The sequence below is a fragment of the Alosa alosa genome, chromosome 9 (assembly GCF_017589495.1).
Source record: "Alosa alosa isolate M-15738 ecotype Scorff River chromosome 9, AALO_Geno_1.1, whole genome shotgun sequence".
Lineage (NCBI taxonomy): Eukaryota > Metazoa > Chordata > Actinopteri > Clupeiformes > Clupeidae > Alosa > Alosa alosa.
The window spans coordinates 23,550,398-23,568,129 of record NC_063197.1 but is presented as its reverse complement, the minus strand read 5'-3'; the positions used below and the strand labels follow the sequence as shown (position 1 = coordinate 23,568,129).

Sequence of the window (17,732 nt, the reverse complement as noted above, 5' to 3'; positions counted from 1 at the left end):
GATTAAACATTACACACACACACACACACACATTAAAGCCTAATGTCACACCATGGCACGCCACGACTGATCAGGCTGGGCATAGTGTGGTGATGCTAAGGGCGTGCCTTTGGGCAAGCAGCACTCCTGTGCTCACGCATGGATGGAGGAGAGGGAAGGGGAGGGGAGGGGAGCGGAGCGGAGGGGGGCCATCACTTGATGAGAACAGTCTGAGCAAAACTCTTCAGCTCACGCCCCACAGTGTGATGACAGGGAGACGGCAACAGAGGGAGAAGCCAGGACTGTCCAGCGGGGGGGTCAATAGTTGATATGCTTTGCATGGCGCAGTTCACAGAATGCAGACTATATTTTTTATTTTTTCGGCAGGCGGGGGTTGGGGGGTTGCATGAGGAATGGAAAGGTTGGGGGGTTGGGGGGGGGGTCCTGAAACAGTGTCAGCCAAGACCGGTGGGGCATCTGCGTGCCTATGGTTCATGAGCCGAGTCCAGGTGCAAAATTTCTCTGCGTCGTCCTCTAAGAATCCAGAGAATCAGCTGCAACAGAAGGCAAATGAGCGCACGTTAGCTCCATGTCTGACCCACTCAGCAATAGGCAACACAGAAACTGCCCAGGTAGCAGTAAAGCTGCATCACTGAGCTGGATCAGCAATATTAAAGCATTGAACACAATATAGTTATTCTACCTTAAAATAAAATTCATTTTGATGGCACAGTGCCAATGTGTGCCCAAAACACCTGGTATTGCACTATTTACATTTAAATGTATTCATTTAACAGACACTTAAGTGCCTTGCTCAAGGGCACGATGGTGGAAGCCGGGAATTGAACCCACAATTTTTTTTTTCCCAGACTGTTGCATGCTAGCCCAGCTCCTTAACCACTATGTTACCACTGCCCCACTATGTTATGTTGTTTTCGTGGGTAGGAGCATAACCCTTCTCTTGTTTTAAGACAAATAGGGTACCCTCTTGCCGCCAAATGGGTACCCAGTACATTGAACATGGATGAAAAGGAGAATTCTTACATTGTGTTTCTTCAACAGGAACTAATTGACCATAGCAAAACAATGTGTGGTGGGAGAAAAATACCCAATACCAAATAATCTAGCCAGCAATAATACTGCATCAAGTGTATGGTATTTCAGAGCAGAAAATTAGGTCTGTAAAGTGAAGTTACAGCATTACATGTTTGCTTTTGGCCTTTGGGTGTATTGGGGTGGGTGGGTATACAGTATATTCATAATTCTGTACAACTGTGATCCCATAATAGTAAAATATAAATGGTGTGACATATAATCGTGACACAGTAATACCGCCATGTCTTATGGTGACATGGCTTGGTATATATTGCTAGAAGTAAGAAATAACAGTAATGGAAAAAAAAGCCTCACACAATCTTCCTTACTCAAAAGGCATCCTCCCGTTCCCCACTTCCTTACCATCTTGAGGTGGGTCTACATTAATGTCTTCTGTTTCAGTGTCATCTCTCATCTCCTCATCCTCGTCCTCTTCCTCCTCCAGCTCACTGGCGATAAGCTGTCTGGCCAGCTTGATGTTAAGGCCTTCGTTATAATGCATCTTCCTCATCATCTGAAACTGCTTCCTTTTCTCTGCCAGAGAGACAGACACAGAGGGAAATTTAATTGATGTCCCCAGTCCACTGAGGGAACTGAGAAACAGACAGTTATGGACGCAGGGGGAGGGAGAGAGAGAGAGATAGAGATAGAGATAGAGATAGAGATAGAGATAGAGAGAAAGAGAGAGACCTGAAGAGTTCTGGTTCCACCACAGTTATGGACGCAGGGGGAGGGAGAGAGAGAGAGAGAGAGAGAGAGAGATAGAGTGATAGAGAGATAGATAGAGAGATAGATAGAAAGAGAGAGACCTGAAGAGTTATGGTTCCACCACAGTGAGTATGATGAAGTGCGTGTTGAGCCACAGAAGGCCAGATAGTGAGAGGTGAGGTGGAGGATGAGGCATCCCCAGGGAACGAGTGCTGCGGACGAGGAAACTTCCAGAAACATAACTCAAGCACATAAATAACGGCCTGGATGCCACGCGAGCTGCAGCTCTAAATCCAGAATCACGTAGGGGTCCTTTCAAATGTCACAAACCACCTCAATACTCCAAACCAATACAACCATAAGACACATAGGACCTCACACATAGGACTTCACACGTGCTCTCTGTTAGAATGCTCCCCATATTCCGATTTATTTTCTTTCCAGGACATAGCAGCTTTTTATGATAAAAATAACAGATACTTCAAAAGAGCAATTGGGGTGATACAGTATAATTAAAAGCGTACTATATGCACAAACAATACATAAATCTATAAACAGGGTCCACCTCACAAAATCGATTATGCTTATAAGGTGCCAAAAAAAAAAAAAAAAATCCTCTGAAATGATTTGTCTATCTCTGTTTAAAGCCAACCTTATCCCTGAGCCTAGGAGTGGAGCGGTGCATTCATGAGGAACCGGTCAGCCAGAAAAGGGATTAGTCCGCGCGAGCGCTGGCTGGCCGGCCAGGCCCATTAGTCTGCGTGGACGGCTTGGAGTTGAGGGGGACAGGCCCCCCCCTCCATGGGTCACAGTCACATGATAGCACAGTCACAATTACCCACAATCACCTTTCTCTATCTATGACCAGACTGGAGGGGAAAACGACAAAACATCCGCAATATCTCACATTCATGATATAATCTGTGAAATCTGATCAACAAACAATCCTGTCAAATGAATCCCTTCAGACGAAGAAATCCACTAAATCACTAAATTCATCATCAAAAGGCAGCTGGACATGAGGATGAGTGATGAAGCCAAACGAAAGCCACTACTAACTGGAGCAGCAGACCCTGTGTGCAAGCCAACTGTAAAAAGACTGACTACTGAACAGGAAGGGAAATATGTGTGGCTAACCTGCCTGACACAAACATGAAAGCCTGGGGCCCAGGGGGCAAGGAGAGGGCATAACATGCTCCGCTGGACTAAAATACCCATGGACAGACCGAAGAATAGTGATACACACAACATTCTAATAGTGGGTGTATCCATCACTGATAGGAATACACACAATCATGACATAAAAGGAATGTTGTGCCAAATCCAGACAAAGATAGAAGGATGACTGACAGAAAGATACATTAAACAGACAGAAAGAGAGAGATGGATGAATATATTGGCAGAGAGACTGAACACGGTGTGTACCTTGCTCCTCAGCAGTGAGCTCCTCCTCTTCCTCCTCACTGCTCTCATCCTCCTCCTCCTCCTCCTCCTTGCTCATGAAGCGAGGTTCTGTGCCTTCTGCCTCAGCCAACCTGAGAGAGAGAGAGACAGAAAGAAAGAAAGGACGGAGACAGAGAAAGAAAGGAAGAGCGAGAGAGAGAGAGAGGGAGAGAGGGAGAGAGAGAGAGGGAGAGAGAGAGAGAGAGAGAGAGAAAGAAAGAAAGAGCGAGAGAGAGAGAGAGAGAGGGAGGGAGAGAGAGAGAGAGAGAGAGGGAGAGAGAGGGAGAGAGAGAGACAAAAGCACAGACGGCAGATGTGACACGAGACCCACTGAACAGAACTCACACACAGCCATCGGCTAAAAGAAAATCTCTACATGGGAAAGAAAGAAACAGGTCAGATATTTCTGGACATTTAATTCGCTCAGCTGGACAAAGTCGAACACGTCCCCTTGCATGTGCTTTCCCTACACCACAGTGCAAGAGCCACAATAGTAGATCAACAGTATTTAGCAAACAACTGTGGTTAGACATGGATATCTGAGAGGAATTCCAATGGTGAGGCTGGCTTCTGTGCCGCACACGGTTGAGACTTGACCCAGGACCGTTCACTTGAAAGCCCTGGAGCCCAAAATATAATTACCGAGGACAGTCAGGTAAAGTTGTTTGTGTGTTTGTGGCATTTCTAAAGGGCTGCAGGTGGTAAACACAAAAACACAACGCACTTGGGGAGAGGTCAGTGTCAGAGAGCCTCAAAGCACAGAAGAGAGGGAGGGAGAGGTGGGGAGGCAGGCAGGGAGAGGATCCGCGGAGAACAGATGACAACATAGGGCAGAGACGGACAGAAACAGAGGGACTGATGAGGACAGAATAATAATAATCGACAGTAAAGAAACAAGAGATGAAGGGAAAGTGAGGCAAGAAACAGAGTTTGTGTGTGTGTGTGTGTGTGTGTGTGTGTGTGTGTGTGTGTGTGTGTGCGTGTGTGTGTGTGTGTGTGTGTGTCCATGCAAAGGACTGTGTGTGTGAGGCAGAGGCATAAGCAACTGAAAGCCTGAGCTAGATAAGCTAGCAGCCATTCCATTACTGAGACTGGACCATAAAAATAGTGTGTGCTCAGCGTGCAAGTAAACAATGGTCGGAGAGGACACAGCAACATGTCTGCCAGCTATATTTATGAGCCATACAGTGGGGACTGCAATGTCATACAATGAAGCCCACAGCTCCATACTGCAGATATAGTATCTACACATACATACAGATATGCACTATATGTACTGATACATCTATAACACACAGAGGACAGATGTGCAGTTGCATCCTAAAAAATGACCTGCAGGAGAGCTACTAGATTCAGCAATAAAGTTACAAACTAAACAAAAATTCTGTAATTAAATGTCTAAGATGGGTAATCATCTCACATTAACTTGTCGAATTGGTAAATGTGTTCGAGGAGGGCATTGAAATGGCACAATCGATTGGTCTGGGTTTCACCTGGCATGAAATAGTGGCCAAGGATAAATCACCTCCATTAAGTGATATGTAGCCAATAAGGTTGGCTGCAGCCATTAGGATGCTGCAAACCAGGAGCTGTTTGTAAAATTGGGAATGTCAAATACACAACCATGTTTAAAGCACAATGAAGACCCTCTCTGCTCAATATGTGGGACTGTCTGACGGACTGTGTGTGAACCAGGATTCTGCCTCAGTGAGTTTCTGTCTTGAGGGCAGTAGTTGGAACATCTGTTCTGCCTGAGAAAAGGCAGAACAAACGAGAGAGAGAGAGAGAGAGAGAGAGAGAGAGAGAGAGAGAGAAAGAGAAAGAGAGAGAGAGCAAGAGCGAGGGAGAGAGGCGCAGAGAAAAGACTGAATGAGAGAGACACTTAATCTGAGACACGGGCAGCGCTGGGCCATATGCTCCTGCTGCCCCCGATGACACGCAGAACTGCTGCTTGCCGAGAGCCACCTTCCTGCTTACAGGGGAGAGTAAACAAACAGTGTATCAGTTACTGTGTGCTCACACCACCCAACTGGGCCTTATCTCACGGGTGTCTTACAGAAGATTACTCGATTGCGCTGGAAAAAGTCAGCTTCCCGTGGACATCTGAGAAGTCTGGGAGACATGGCTTTGATGAGGGGTACTAGAAATATGCCGGGATGTTATCCCCTGAGAGCCTTTCAGCTGTAATGAGAGCTAGGACCTGGTATTAACATTGCTTAAGAACAGGGTTCTCACTCCAAGTCAAATGCAAAATTCCATGACTTTTTCCCTGACTTAAAACCTGAATTTCCATGACTTACTATATAATTAATTGTACAATATACCGACCAATGATTTCAGAGCAGCCATGTAGCGTTCAAAAATCTTTTACTCCTTTAGACTGGGAGAGGAATAAATGGCCATTGAATAAATACATTTGGGCTACTCAAGCAAGCAGTAATGCTAATATCCAGATATACTCCAATTCGGCGTAGAAATACTTGAATTAATGTACTATTTTTGGCAAGTACATTTTAAGCTGCTACAACAAAATTCCCTGATATTCCACGACTGGAATAGATGATAGTCTGGCGTTATAATTTATTTGCCTCGGGTGTACTGTGGAGTGGGTAAGACTGTTTTAGTGGCAGGCTAACACATAATGATGACTTGCGCTAGCCTAGCACCTGCGAACTCTGCAACTAGAAGGACTGGATGAAACATGTTGAAAACGGTCTCCACTGATAAATAACACACTTGCTAACTTGGAAATGAGGTCCTACATGTATGTCCAAAATCTTGAACCACCCCTTTAAGAACAACCATGGGACTGATTACAATAGATTGAGATGCATGAAACAATGGTTCCTTTCCATATTGTCTGGAAAGGGTTAAAACCGAGGAAATAACAATAAAAAATACTGAAGATTAAAAAGAAATATATAATACTAAGCTAGGCGTGCCTGAGCCCTGAGCCATGTTGAACCTATCCAATGCTAGTGTTGATGTTTGGAAAGGCCCTGTGACAAAATTGAGCTAAAGTGGCTATCCATAAAAAGAGTTCTGATTCCAGAGGTAATGAGCCTCCTATCCCAAGAGAATGAAACTCCAAACTGATCCCTCCTGGAAGAGTCAAACCACAGCGATGTTCTTGTTAAAGCAGTGTACTTTTTTGGCTCATGTTAAAAGGATCATATTTGGTGTTTTTTTTCCTATTCTAGTTGAAGTGTACAGTGACAACAGAACGGTATCATTTCACCTTCTAATATAACAATCAAATCAGTTGTTCCAGAAGGAGCATAAGCAGTCACTTTTTAAGTGAAGGTATGAAATACTATATCTGACCCAAACAATCCACACAAGACCCACAGAATCCTTGTCAAAACATAATACTGTGCCAATCCTGGTCTCCTACAGACATAAAAACACCATAACAGGTAATCTGGCATTTAGCACTTACTTTCTGGCGAGGTCATCTACCGTGACCGCATTGCCATCTGAGTCACTGAGTGCCCCCTCGTCATCCTCATCCCCCACCATCCTGCAGAGGGAAAAAAGGAGACAGAAAGGGAGGGGGGTATCATTTCTGATTGGGGACACAAGGTTGGAAAGCCAGAGGCACCTTCTGACCTTTCTAGCTGTGCATCCTGACAGATCAGGTTGCTCCCCTGAATCTGGCCAGTGCCCTTGTTCTGTGTTGACACAGCAGAAATTCATCCAGAGCAGCAGCAGCAGGAGAGGGAGCGGGAGGGGGTAGCCCCCCCCACCCTGAACCTGCACCGTAGGCACCGTTTAGCTTCCTTGGGAAACTAGCCTCCTCTTATACAAAAACTACCCCTTGGTGGAGCAATGTTTATAGAGGAGAATGGGATGAAACTAACCAGGACTGACAGACTGCTCTTCAGGAAGGACATTAAAAATATATAGTTGACATTTAGGGTATTATTCTTCCACACCCTGACAGCCCTTTTTCCCCCTTCAGCACACTTTGGGAAGGACAGACCTGTGATGAACTCCACCCACATCTGTACAATGATCTTAAAATGAAAATGTTATACTCATAAGATGATGATCCTACTCTGTATGCCAACAGGTGCATTGCTATCAACTCACCGGTTGTACGGCGTACTGGGCTCGTCAATCTTCATCAAGCCATAGTCCTTATCAGCTGGGTGATACGTGGCCAGAATGTTCATTTCGTCCCATTTCTGCGACTTCTTCCTGTAAACCCAAGTTAGAAATGAGTGCTCTGGAAGCTTATATAGTCTCGGCCATTAATACTGGCACATTACTCAAAGAACACATTACTTCTATGCCTCTGCCCCAGTTTGAAACTCCTAAAAGAAATAAATCTTGTGAAACTATCCCTACAAAATCAATCACAATGTAACCTCTGTGTAGTGTTAAAGCAGCACTAAAAAAAGATTTGCTCTCGGGGGTCCCCCTACAGTTGAGAAGCGCAATAATAAACAAACTAAATATGCGTCTTTTGCAACAAAGTATGAACATAACTCTGATACAATATAGAGGGAATGCACGGACAGCAGTCTGTAGGAGATCTCGGAATACCTATAGCATAACAGCTCTTTCCATTTAGAGTTTGGAAGGGAGGCAGTGTTCCTACCTGAATACCAAACTTACTATGGCTGTTTTAGATGCGATAAGACTCCTCAGAGTGCGGCAGAAGTGCCTTTCGCCCTATTAAGAGTTTATGTGCCATTGAAATGATTTTGGAAACTTTGTTTTAAGGTAAAAAAAGAACTATTTAGGGGGCCTTTAATGAAATATAGAAAAGGTGTTTAATAACCTTAGTTATTAGTTTTTAATCATGACAACAGATCATTAATACAGAAGTATATAGGCTACAGATCTGCAAAGATCAACAACTTCTGAGGAATATTCTGTGCAGAGGAAGATGTTGGCCGAGGCTGGGGGATGTTTATGGGACTGGCTGATAGCGGGCGGGTGACGGGCTGTAAATCTGGTTACTGCAGCTGGAATAATCCTCCGGCACAGTCTTCCTATCCTGCCCACACCCCTGGTACACTCGGCACTTGAGATGATGTCCAGTCATCAGAATAGGACCTGATCTACCCTGTACCAGCAAGTCAAACCAAAACACCAAATGTAATCCCCTAGCACACACATTTTTTGACTCATTCTAGCCTCTATGCAGGACACTTTGCCAATTTTTTGCCAACACGGACCTAACCCTTTCCTTATCTTCCTTAACAAACTAGACTGCCACAGCAGAGGTGGATTTTAAAGTGAACCTCGATGAGGTCAGGCTGAGCGCTCATAACTGTGTCAGGGAGTGCAGACAGCGTTGGGAGGGTTTGTGCTGTGATGTGACAGTGCGGTCCATGGCTGGAGGCAGAGAGTGTGCTGGTTTTATGTGTGTGTGGGCAAAATGATTATACAACTCAGAGGCAGCGGTACTGGGCTACAATGCAAACCAGGATACCTACTGATGAGCAGCAATACAGCTTTGCATCAGCTAATCCGTGCACTACCTAGATTCACATTAAGGTACACACATTACATTCATACCCAAAGACTTACTCCAGGCAATGTAGCAGCATCTACATACGATCTGTCCAAACTCATCAGAGTACAATGAAATCATGAACCTGGGTTGCAGATTTCCAGAATTAAACTAACAGGTGTTCAGTTTGGTAATAATAGTTCTACAATATCTGTCAATTTAATCAGGTTAAGACCATGGCCTATATTTTTAGGAACTCGCATAATACTGTGCCTCATACTCAGAGTAATCACTTCCTGAAGTAAATGGGTCATTAGCCGTAATGAATGCAACAGGAGTGCGTCTGAACATACTGCACTGGTGCTGATCTGTAACATAAAGCGCAACAATGTACTATAGCATGCGTCTTTGATTTCACGACATAACCACTGCTCAAAGAGTCTAGAGATCTAACCTCCCAGTTCCTCTGACAGACAAGGTAATGCAGTAAGCATAAGCACTTCTATGACACTGGGAAGTACCAGAAAATGGAATTGTGTTGTGCTCAGGGGTTGGCTCAAGTTAAGAGGAATGTCACAGGATATCCCTCTTCAGACAATTTGCTTTACTGGGAATGTTGTGCCTGTGCCACAACATAAACAATAGCACTGGTAGCAACAAACACAAAAGATCAGCATGCAGGAGTCATTTTCATACCATCATTTACAGTGAAATGAAATAGTACATCCTGGGACACACCTTGCATGTTGAACGGTAATACTGTTTATCTTAGAAGAGTGCATAACTTTTCAGAAATGGAGGGGTTGGGGGGTGGTGTGGGGGAAAAGAACATTATTTCACTGTGGAAGTGCTGTGTATTCAAGAAGCATGCTGGTAAATGTAGGATCCCAAAGGATCTTCCCCCAAAGGATGCTCCACAGCAAAAAGGAGGAGATGAGAGCGTGACTACCAGCATTAAAAAAAAAAAGGTTCTTAACAAAAGTTACAATTTGGCCATCATAGTGATGCTAATTACTCATTTAACATGGGAAAAAATGTGTGCACATAGTACGCCTCATTATGTAGCGCTCATCAATAATTCCAAAATCCATGTGAAATACAGAAATAAGCCATGCTATCCTTCCTAGATGTAGTGCTTGGCTGCACATACAATCCTTCAGGATACATTTTCCCCCTTTTCTCTGTCAGAGACTATTTTGGTATCAACAGAAGCTTCCACTCTCCTGGGGGACTGGAGTTCAGTAATAACTGCCATTCTTGAATGGCCTATTTTTGCAGGGGATGGGTAGACGGGTTTCTGGACATATTCTCTAGTAGACATGGCAACTGTTCCTAAACTTGCCAAAAGCAATCCAATCCCTCAACATTCAGTTTATGTGTTTGATGAACTAAGCCTAAAGCAAGTTATGTAATTCTGAAAAATCCCCATCAAAGTGACAGTGTAAGGTTGGTTGGTTCTTACGGTCTACTGTCCTTTATAAAAAAAAAAGCCTGTCAACAACAAATAAGAAACTTGGCCTGTGACCAACTAACTCAGTTCACTTACTGAAGATAATCACCCTCTGCAGTAGGAGTCATTACAGATGGAATCAATGTATTAGACTCTGGGCAGAAATTAACCATTTCCTGTACCTTTAACATGTCTTACAATTGAACAGGTCTTACTTGAGCAAATGCAATGTGGCAGTTGTTGGTGAGGTCCATGGCAGTACTATAGATAGTCATATACCCAAATGATGACAATTAAGGGATGCGAGGTAAACAACTGCTCATCATCGTTTCATTAGTCACTCGGCCAAAAGCGGCCAAATACATCTAGACTCTAGAATGATTTTGCCAGTGTTATCTTTACGTTGTTTTAAAACCAAGCGAAGGTCGACTATTAAACGTTAACTCACTCTAGCAAGAAATCAGTAAATGCAAAATCTTCACAACAACCATGACAGGCAATGGAAGAGCGTTATGATTGGCAAACTTATCTATCTGTTTACAATATATTTGACAGATTGCAAGGGTATATCAAGTGTAATACTTTTTCCTTACTAGAAAAAAGTAGATATCTGTCAGAGAATGACAGATAACTTTACACCTTAGTTGCTTCGTTGGCACAAATGTTTCAGGCTCCTTCACCTCCAGCTGTTTACATTTAAATGTTAAACTAGTTTGCATGCACTAGGATCAGAAAATGAATGTCACAATCCACGAGTGGTTTGATTAACCGTAGGTGGCATTTCGCTAACGTAACCTAGGAGTACAAATAAGACAAGTTGACGTTACTCGGTCGCCAGCATCAGTGCATCATCACCAGCAAGCAAGCTAACAAGCACACTGGTTTAGAGATCAAAGATGTGTAAACCTAGCTAAGCTGTTGCCATTTGTTGATAGCATTAGGATCATGTAAACTTGTTACATTGGCGAACTTCGCCACAATGCCACAGACCCCGGTTAATGCATTTGTTTCGTAGATAGAAACGGGTTACGTTACTCTACTAGGTAATATCAACGAGTGTTCATGTCAACGCCCCCTGAGAGCTTTGGGCTAACTTCAGGCTAACGTCGGCTAGGATAGCTTCTAACGTTAACGTTACTCGCCTTTTCATTAGCTACAGCCAGTGATTACCAGCTAACGTTAAGCACTAACACACTAGCACTATGACGAACGGTAAATGATATCGTTTACATAGCAGAACTGGAGAGTGGAATCACTGCGCAAAACTATGATCAGCCCCATTACTATTGGTTGTCAAACTTACAACGTTAACGTTATAGTTGCAATACAAGAAAACGTCAACAACGTTAATGTTAGCAAGGTATCTGGCGTCAGACATGGCATGACTGACTGAACCATGGTGCCATTTAGCATTTGTTTCTCACTTACTGTTGGTCGTCCTCTAATATTCCCAGCGCTGCCTGCTCTGGATTTTCCACCGGGACTTCGGGGGCCCTTTTTATACTCGCCCCGCTGTTTTTGTTCTTCAGAATACCTTTAATGGGCCGGGGAGCTGCCATTCCACACGGTTACTACGTCAACCCACTTGAGAGTGCTCCCAGTCTGAGCTACAACGTTGCTAGTATTCAAGTTTCAGTGACACTTCAAGACTAAAGAGTTACAATTAACATGGGTAGTTATTTAGTGGCAGCATTCAGGAAAATTTGATGGCATAACCAACAACTTTAATAGCCCTATCGTTACTAGACTATACACTACCACCCTCCCTGAACTTGTGTCGATCCGGCAAGATATCTGACGTTACAGCCCTCATAGAACGCGGTACTATCCTCTTCTAATGTCGCGAGATTTGAGAAGGGTGAAAGGGTCGTGGATTGGTTGTAGGCTATCTGGTTGTATCCTTCTTTTCATACTCTCATCTTTCATAAATTGTGCTTACCTGTCGAACACATGCAATTAATAAAGCGAATTCCCAGACATGTTCACCGAGTGTAAGACGGTAGGATGGTATGTTGCTTCAAGTTGTTTTGCTAGGATAAGCAAAAGTCAGACTATGTAAATTGGGATATTAGTAGCTTTACTTTCTGAATGTCAGGTAGCCTAATGGCCACCTTACACCAAACAACTTTGACAAGATTTGGGAAAGATTCTTAAAAGATTGTAGTCTTTTAATTAATGCCCCCCCATTCAAGCTTTACTCAAAAGACTCCAGTCTTTGAAGAATCTTTCCCAAATCTTGTCAAAGTTGTTTGGTGTAAGGAGGCCATAAATTGAAATGGTCTAGGACCAGCATTTTCGTTAGCATGGTAGGCTACAGGAGAGGAGATGAACAGGGTAACGTTACTGAAACGTAGGCTATTACAAATGTAGTCAGGCAGCGCAATTCAGTGTGCATATCACCTGTGCTCAGTGATTACATACACCTGTGGGTGCGATGTGAAGTAATGGCTACGCAACTTCCTCCTGGACACATTAAAGGATGCTCTAGCGAATTGTTTAGAACGCACGTTGCCGTCGCTGGTAGGAAAGGACCATTTGTCTATTACATCTTTTGTGGAGAGGTTGTGCCAGAACTACACGCTGGGCATTGCTCTAACAGTAACTCGTTTCCAAGTGTATGGCTCCAGCAGGCCAGTCTTAAGTGCCTTCCTTTCTACTAAGCACCGCGGCTCTACCGAGTCTGTCTTATGTCCAGCGGACGAGTGTTCTCCTGTGGCTACTAGGGTGCACATGAAAGCTGACGTGGTTCTCTCCTCCATCCCTGTTCTCTCCTGGGTCTCCCTCTTGTATGGCAGACAAGGCCAAGATCACAGCAGCAGTTGACCACGTGTTAGCTTGACCACTGTTTTCCCCTGTATGTGTTGTTTTGGGTTAACTAGCTAGTTGTGTTTACAGGCACCACTATTGTGTCTTCTGGTTCATATAGTATTTGTCACTTATTTTGCTTTGCCCCTGTCGGTCACTGGTCCAGCCTGGCCATTGTCATTATCGCAGCCCAGTAGCGGCGTCTCTGGTTGAGACGTGGGCTGCGAAGTTTACAATTCCCGTCTTTATTTCTACTCTTCCCCTGTTTGTTATATTTGCTTATTTTATTTCTTTGGCCTGAGTGTTGATCCTAGGAATGGTTGTTAGCGCCATCTGTCAGTGATATGCTGTGTGAGTAACCTACTGGTAGTATTCCGCCCTTAGTTTGCAGTGTGAACACGCCCTAGTGGCTGAGTGTAGCCTCAAACTTTTACTCATATAAGCTTGTTCTCTGTGTGATTTATCCTGTCCGTGAGACATTTGCTGTGTTACATTGGTGTGCAAGTGTACTGTGTGATCACGTATGGTTGAGTGTTTGCCAGAGGTACTCTAGCAGTGTTATGATGGCTTTCCTGGGATTGACACCTTGCCTCATGTGTGTTTCCTTATGTTGTTTGTTTCTTTTGTGTTATGTCATCCATGTTTTGTACCCTTGCTTCTGATACAAACCAGAAGTCACCAAGACACGCAGACATAAAATATTTATTGATCATAACAGCCTTCTTGTTTGCATCCATTTACTTGGATAGCCTCAGAAGTACTAGGTAGCAGTCTCCAGTGTTTAGTGTACTTCTACTTAGCATAAGTGTGTAGATCTTATGTACTGGGGCCTAGCCCTGGTTACATTTGGTGCTGCGAGCAGGGTACAAACAGGAGGCTGTTTGTTGACTTATGTTCCTTTGTTTTTTTTGTATCACTCGACCTTACTGTTGACATGTGCTAATGTGGCTAATACTAGCTTAGTATTCTATTTGGGGGAAAACAGTGGTTGAAGATAAAGTTCATCAGACGCCTGACTACAAGAGCGTGCAGCAACGATTGCCTCCTGAAGGTCCCATCATCCTTATCATCCACGACTACTTGGGCCTGTTGGCGGTTGTCTGTAGTTTAACTGATTTTGTGTTTTTTTGGGTGGGTTTAGTTCTGTATTTTTCTCTTTTTCTCTCATTTTCCTTACAGACAGCCATGGAAGGTGAGAATATAGCAGCTCAGCTTAAAGCTTTGACTAATCTGGTCCAGCAGCTACAGGTAGATAATACAAAGCTTAGGGAGGAGGTCGCACAGAGCCGAGCCCCACCACCAGGAAATAGTGGTCGGTCAGGTGGAGGAATGGGTGGAGGAGGCCCGTCGGCACTTATCTTTACGTCCTATGTCCCTTGCTGAACAGACCCTAACTATTTTTGACTTACTAGATGGTGAGGCCAGAGCAGAAGTTAAGTTCTGTCCTGTTTCTGAGCGTAGTAGCCCAGACAAGATATTTGCAATACTGACCAGTATGTATGGTTGTACACAATCTTATATTAGTCTTCAGAAACAGTTTTTCCAGCGACGGCAACTCTATGGCGAGTCCTTAAGAGAATATTCCCATGCTCTCATGCACCTATTAGAAGCAGTTAAGTTGCGGGACCCAGCTTGCTTTGCTAACCCAGACATAGTGTTGCGTGACCAATTTATCGAGAATGTGAGGGATGTTACGTTAAAGCGGGAACTGCGACGTCAAGTCCGGCTCCAGCCTACCATTGCTTTCTATTACATTCGCAGCGAGGCCCTCCGCTGGGTAGAGGAAGGCGAACATGTAAGTCACAGACCTTGTGCCAGTTCTTGCAGCATGCATGCTGCCCCTGTATATGACGCTGACCTTAATTCTGTCTCTGCAAAGCCCACTAGTGAGTTGAGTGAGTTGAAAGAGTCCCTTCGTAAGCAACAACACCAGCTTGACACCATTTTGAAACGCCTTGATTCCCCCCAGCTTGCCGCATCTTCCAGTTTTAGGCCCCAGTCACATGGCATGCGGTTTCGGTTCCAAGCTGATGGCACACCAATATGCTCACGCTGCAATCAGCCAGGTCACATTGCACGTTTTTGTCATGCGGGGCCCAATACTAGTTCCAAGGGACAGGTAGTATCCAGCTCCCACGCTCAGCCGCCGGAAAACTAGTACCCTCCGACGTTAGGGCCCAAACGTCGGGTGGGGCATCTTCGGGTCTTTGTCCTGTTGATATGTCACCACTTATTGGTAAATGTCCCGTGGTAGAGGTTCAAATCGGGGGTGTGGGTGTGGCTTGCTTGCTGGATACTGGCTCGATGGTAACCACGATCACTCAGAAGTTTTTTGAACAGCGGCTACAGCCACATCGCTAACTTGAACTACAGCCGTGCTCTTGGCTTAAGCTGAAGGCAGCGAATGGTCTGGAGATACCTTACCTAGGATACCTGGAATTAGATGTGCATCTTCTTGGCCGGACTTTTCTGAAGATGGGAATTCTAGTTGTTAAAACCCCAGCTGACCCCAACACTCAGCCTCACAAGGAGACTGTTCCTGGCCTTCTAGGGATGAACATCATCCATAACTGCTACCAGGAACTATTCATAGACCATGGCAGTGCACTTTTTCGCTCCCCCGATGTTCGGCAGGCGGGAAAAGCATGGCGGCAAGCTCTGTCTGAGTGTCAGCACATGGAACGGGCATTGGAGAGTGGCCGGATAGGATCTGTCCGAGTACAGCAAGGCCCCGCAATACGGGTGCCCGCAGGATCTATGAAGTTGGTTCCAGCATCTTGTCATCAGGGGTTAGGGCCCACCCTTTCCTCCGCCCTCTTGGAGCCAGTGTCATTTACTGATGGTCACCTTCCTAGTAACTTGCTTATACCAACTGCTTATCTCTCCGTCACACACGGCAGTGTTCAGGTGCCAGTTGTTAACATAGGCAGTCAAGATCAGTGGATTTGGCCCAAACTTGTGCTAGGTGAATTGTACGTGGCCTCACCACCGGCCTCCACTCAGTCTGTCCACTTTGAAGCTCAGGGAGATTGTCAGGAGCAAGCAGTCCTCATTCAGTGTATCCATACAGATAGACTGAATTATTATGAACACTATTATTCCCTTACTTGATCAGGCTCCAGTGCGGCAACAGTATCGCCGCCTTCCGCCATCCCAGTACGACACAGTTAAACAACACGTGCAAGAGTTGCTGGATCAGAAGGTTATCAGTCCCAGTTGCAGCCCCTATGCGTCACCGATAGTGGTGGTACAAAAGAAAGATGGCTCTACCCGTCTTTGTGTAGATTACCGGCAACTTAATGCGAAGACGCGGAAAGATGCTTTCCCCTTACCCAGGATTGTGGAGACCCTGGATGTGTTAAGCGGAGCCAAATGGTTCAGCACCTTGGACCTCGCATGTGGTTACAATCAGGTCCTGGTTCGGGAGCAAGACCGTGAAAAGACAGCGTTCTGCACACCCTTTGGTCTGTTTGAATTTAACAGGATGCCATTTGGATTGTGCAACGCTCCAGGTACGTTCCAGCGTTTGATGGAACGTATCTTTGGAGATCAGAGCTTTCACGCACTATTACTATACCTGGACCATATAGTGATCTTTTCAACCACTGTCCAGCAACATCTTCAACGCTTGGAAATGGTCCTCACCCGTCTCCAACAGCACAACCTAAAGTTGAAGCTGAAGAAATGCAGGTTCTTTCAGACTGAGGTAAGTTACTTGGGACTCATAATATCAGTAGCCACCAACCCGGAAAAGATCCGAGCAGTTTCAGAGTGGAAAAGGCCCTCTACTGTCAAGGAGCTCCGCTCTTTCCTGGGGTTCGCGTCCTATTACAGACGGTTTGTGGCAGGTTTTGCAAACGTTGCCGCTCCATTGCACAAGCTAGTGGGGGCACTGGAGGGTACCCGAAAGAAGCCTGGGCCCCGGGTGCGGGGGTCCATTGAACAGCATTGGAGCCTGGCCTGTGAGGAAGCATTCCTGACATTAAAAGATCGACTGGTTCATGCCCCAGTGTTGGGGTATGCAGACTTTTCCCGCCCGTTCGTGGTGGAAATTGATGCCAGTCATTCTGGACTGGGGTCGGTGTTGTCCCAAGAACAGGAGGGGCAGAGGCGCCCAATCGCATACGCTAGCCGAGGCTTACGCCCAAGCGAACGAAATATGTCGAGTTACAGTGCCATGAAACTGGAGCTCTTAGATTTGAAATGGGCAGTAACAGAAAAATTCCGGGAATACCTCCTTGGCAACCGGTTTACAGTGTATACGGATAATAACCCCCTCAGCTACCAGCAAAGTTGGCAGCTGTTGAACTGCGGTGGGTGTCACAACTGGCTCTGTTAGATTATGAGATAAAGTACAGACCTGGCACAGCTAACCGCAATGCGGACGCACTCTCCAGACTGCCAGTGGCCCCCATCCCAGACCTTGTGACAACCCAGCTAGGTGCCCCTACACTTCGACCCAGTTCAACGTCAAGGGAGGCCTCTGGGCTGGACCCCCAGATGGTCAACCCCCTAAAGGTGAAGGCTAGCCTATCCAGCGTTCTTGCTCCCCCCCAAAGACTGGGCCCCGGGTTGGCTAAATTCCTTGCACAGGAAACGACAGCATCAAGCACTGCAGAACCTCCACCTTCTGCACTGATAAAGACGACCCCCGGGCTGGGCCCCCGGGTGGCTGAATTCCTTGCACAGGACACGACAGCGACAGGCAGTGCAGAACCTCCACCTTCTGCACCAACAGAGATGACCACCGGGCTGGGTCCCCGGGTGGCTGAATTCCTTGCACAGGAC

At 45.4% G+C, this 17,732-nt stretch overlaps 1 protein-coding gene across 2 annotated transcripts; it reads right to left on the bottom strand.

Moving 5' to 3' along the window:
- Positions 1 to 11,939, bottom strand: ppp1r2 (protein phosphatase 1, regulatory (inhibitor) subunit 2). Of its 2 annotated transcripts, XM_048251565.1 has the most exons (6): positions 11,568 to 11,939; positions 7,318 to 7,425; positions 6,665 to 6,745; positions 3,208 to 3,317; positions 1,438 to 1,608; positions 1 to 533 (listed from the first exon to the last, which is right to left on the bottom strand). In XM_048251565.1, the coding sequence occupies exons 1-6, from the start codon at positions 11,696 to 11,698 to the stop codon at positions 514 to 516; spliced, it is 621 nt and encodes a 206-aa protein (XP_048107522.1). In that variant the 5' UTR covers positions 11,699 to 11,939; the 3' UTR covers positions 1 to 513. The 2 variants fall into 2 exon arrangements, with proteins under 2 accessions (XP_048107522.1, XP_048107523.1); XM_048251566.1 differs by lacking the exons at positions 1 to 533; positions 1,438 to 1,608; positions 3,208 to 3,317 and adding an exon at positions 3,450 to 4,976.
- Between the last annotated feature and the right edge of the window lie 5,793 nt (positions 11,940 to 17,732).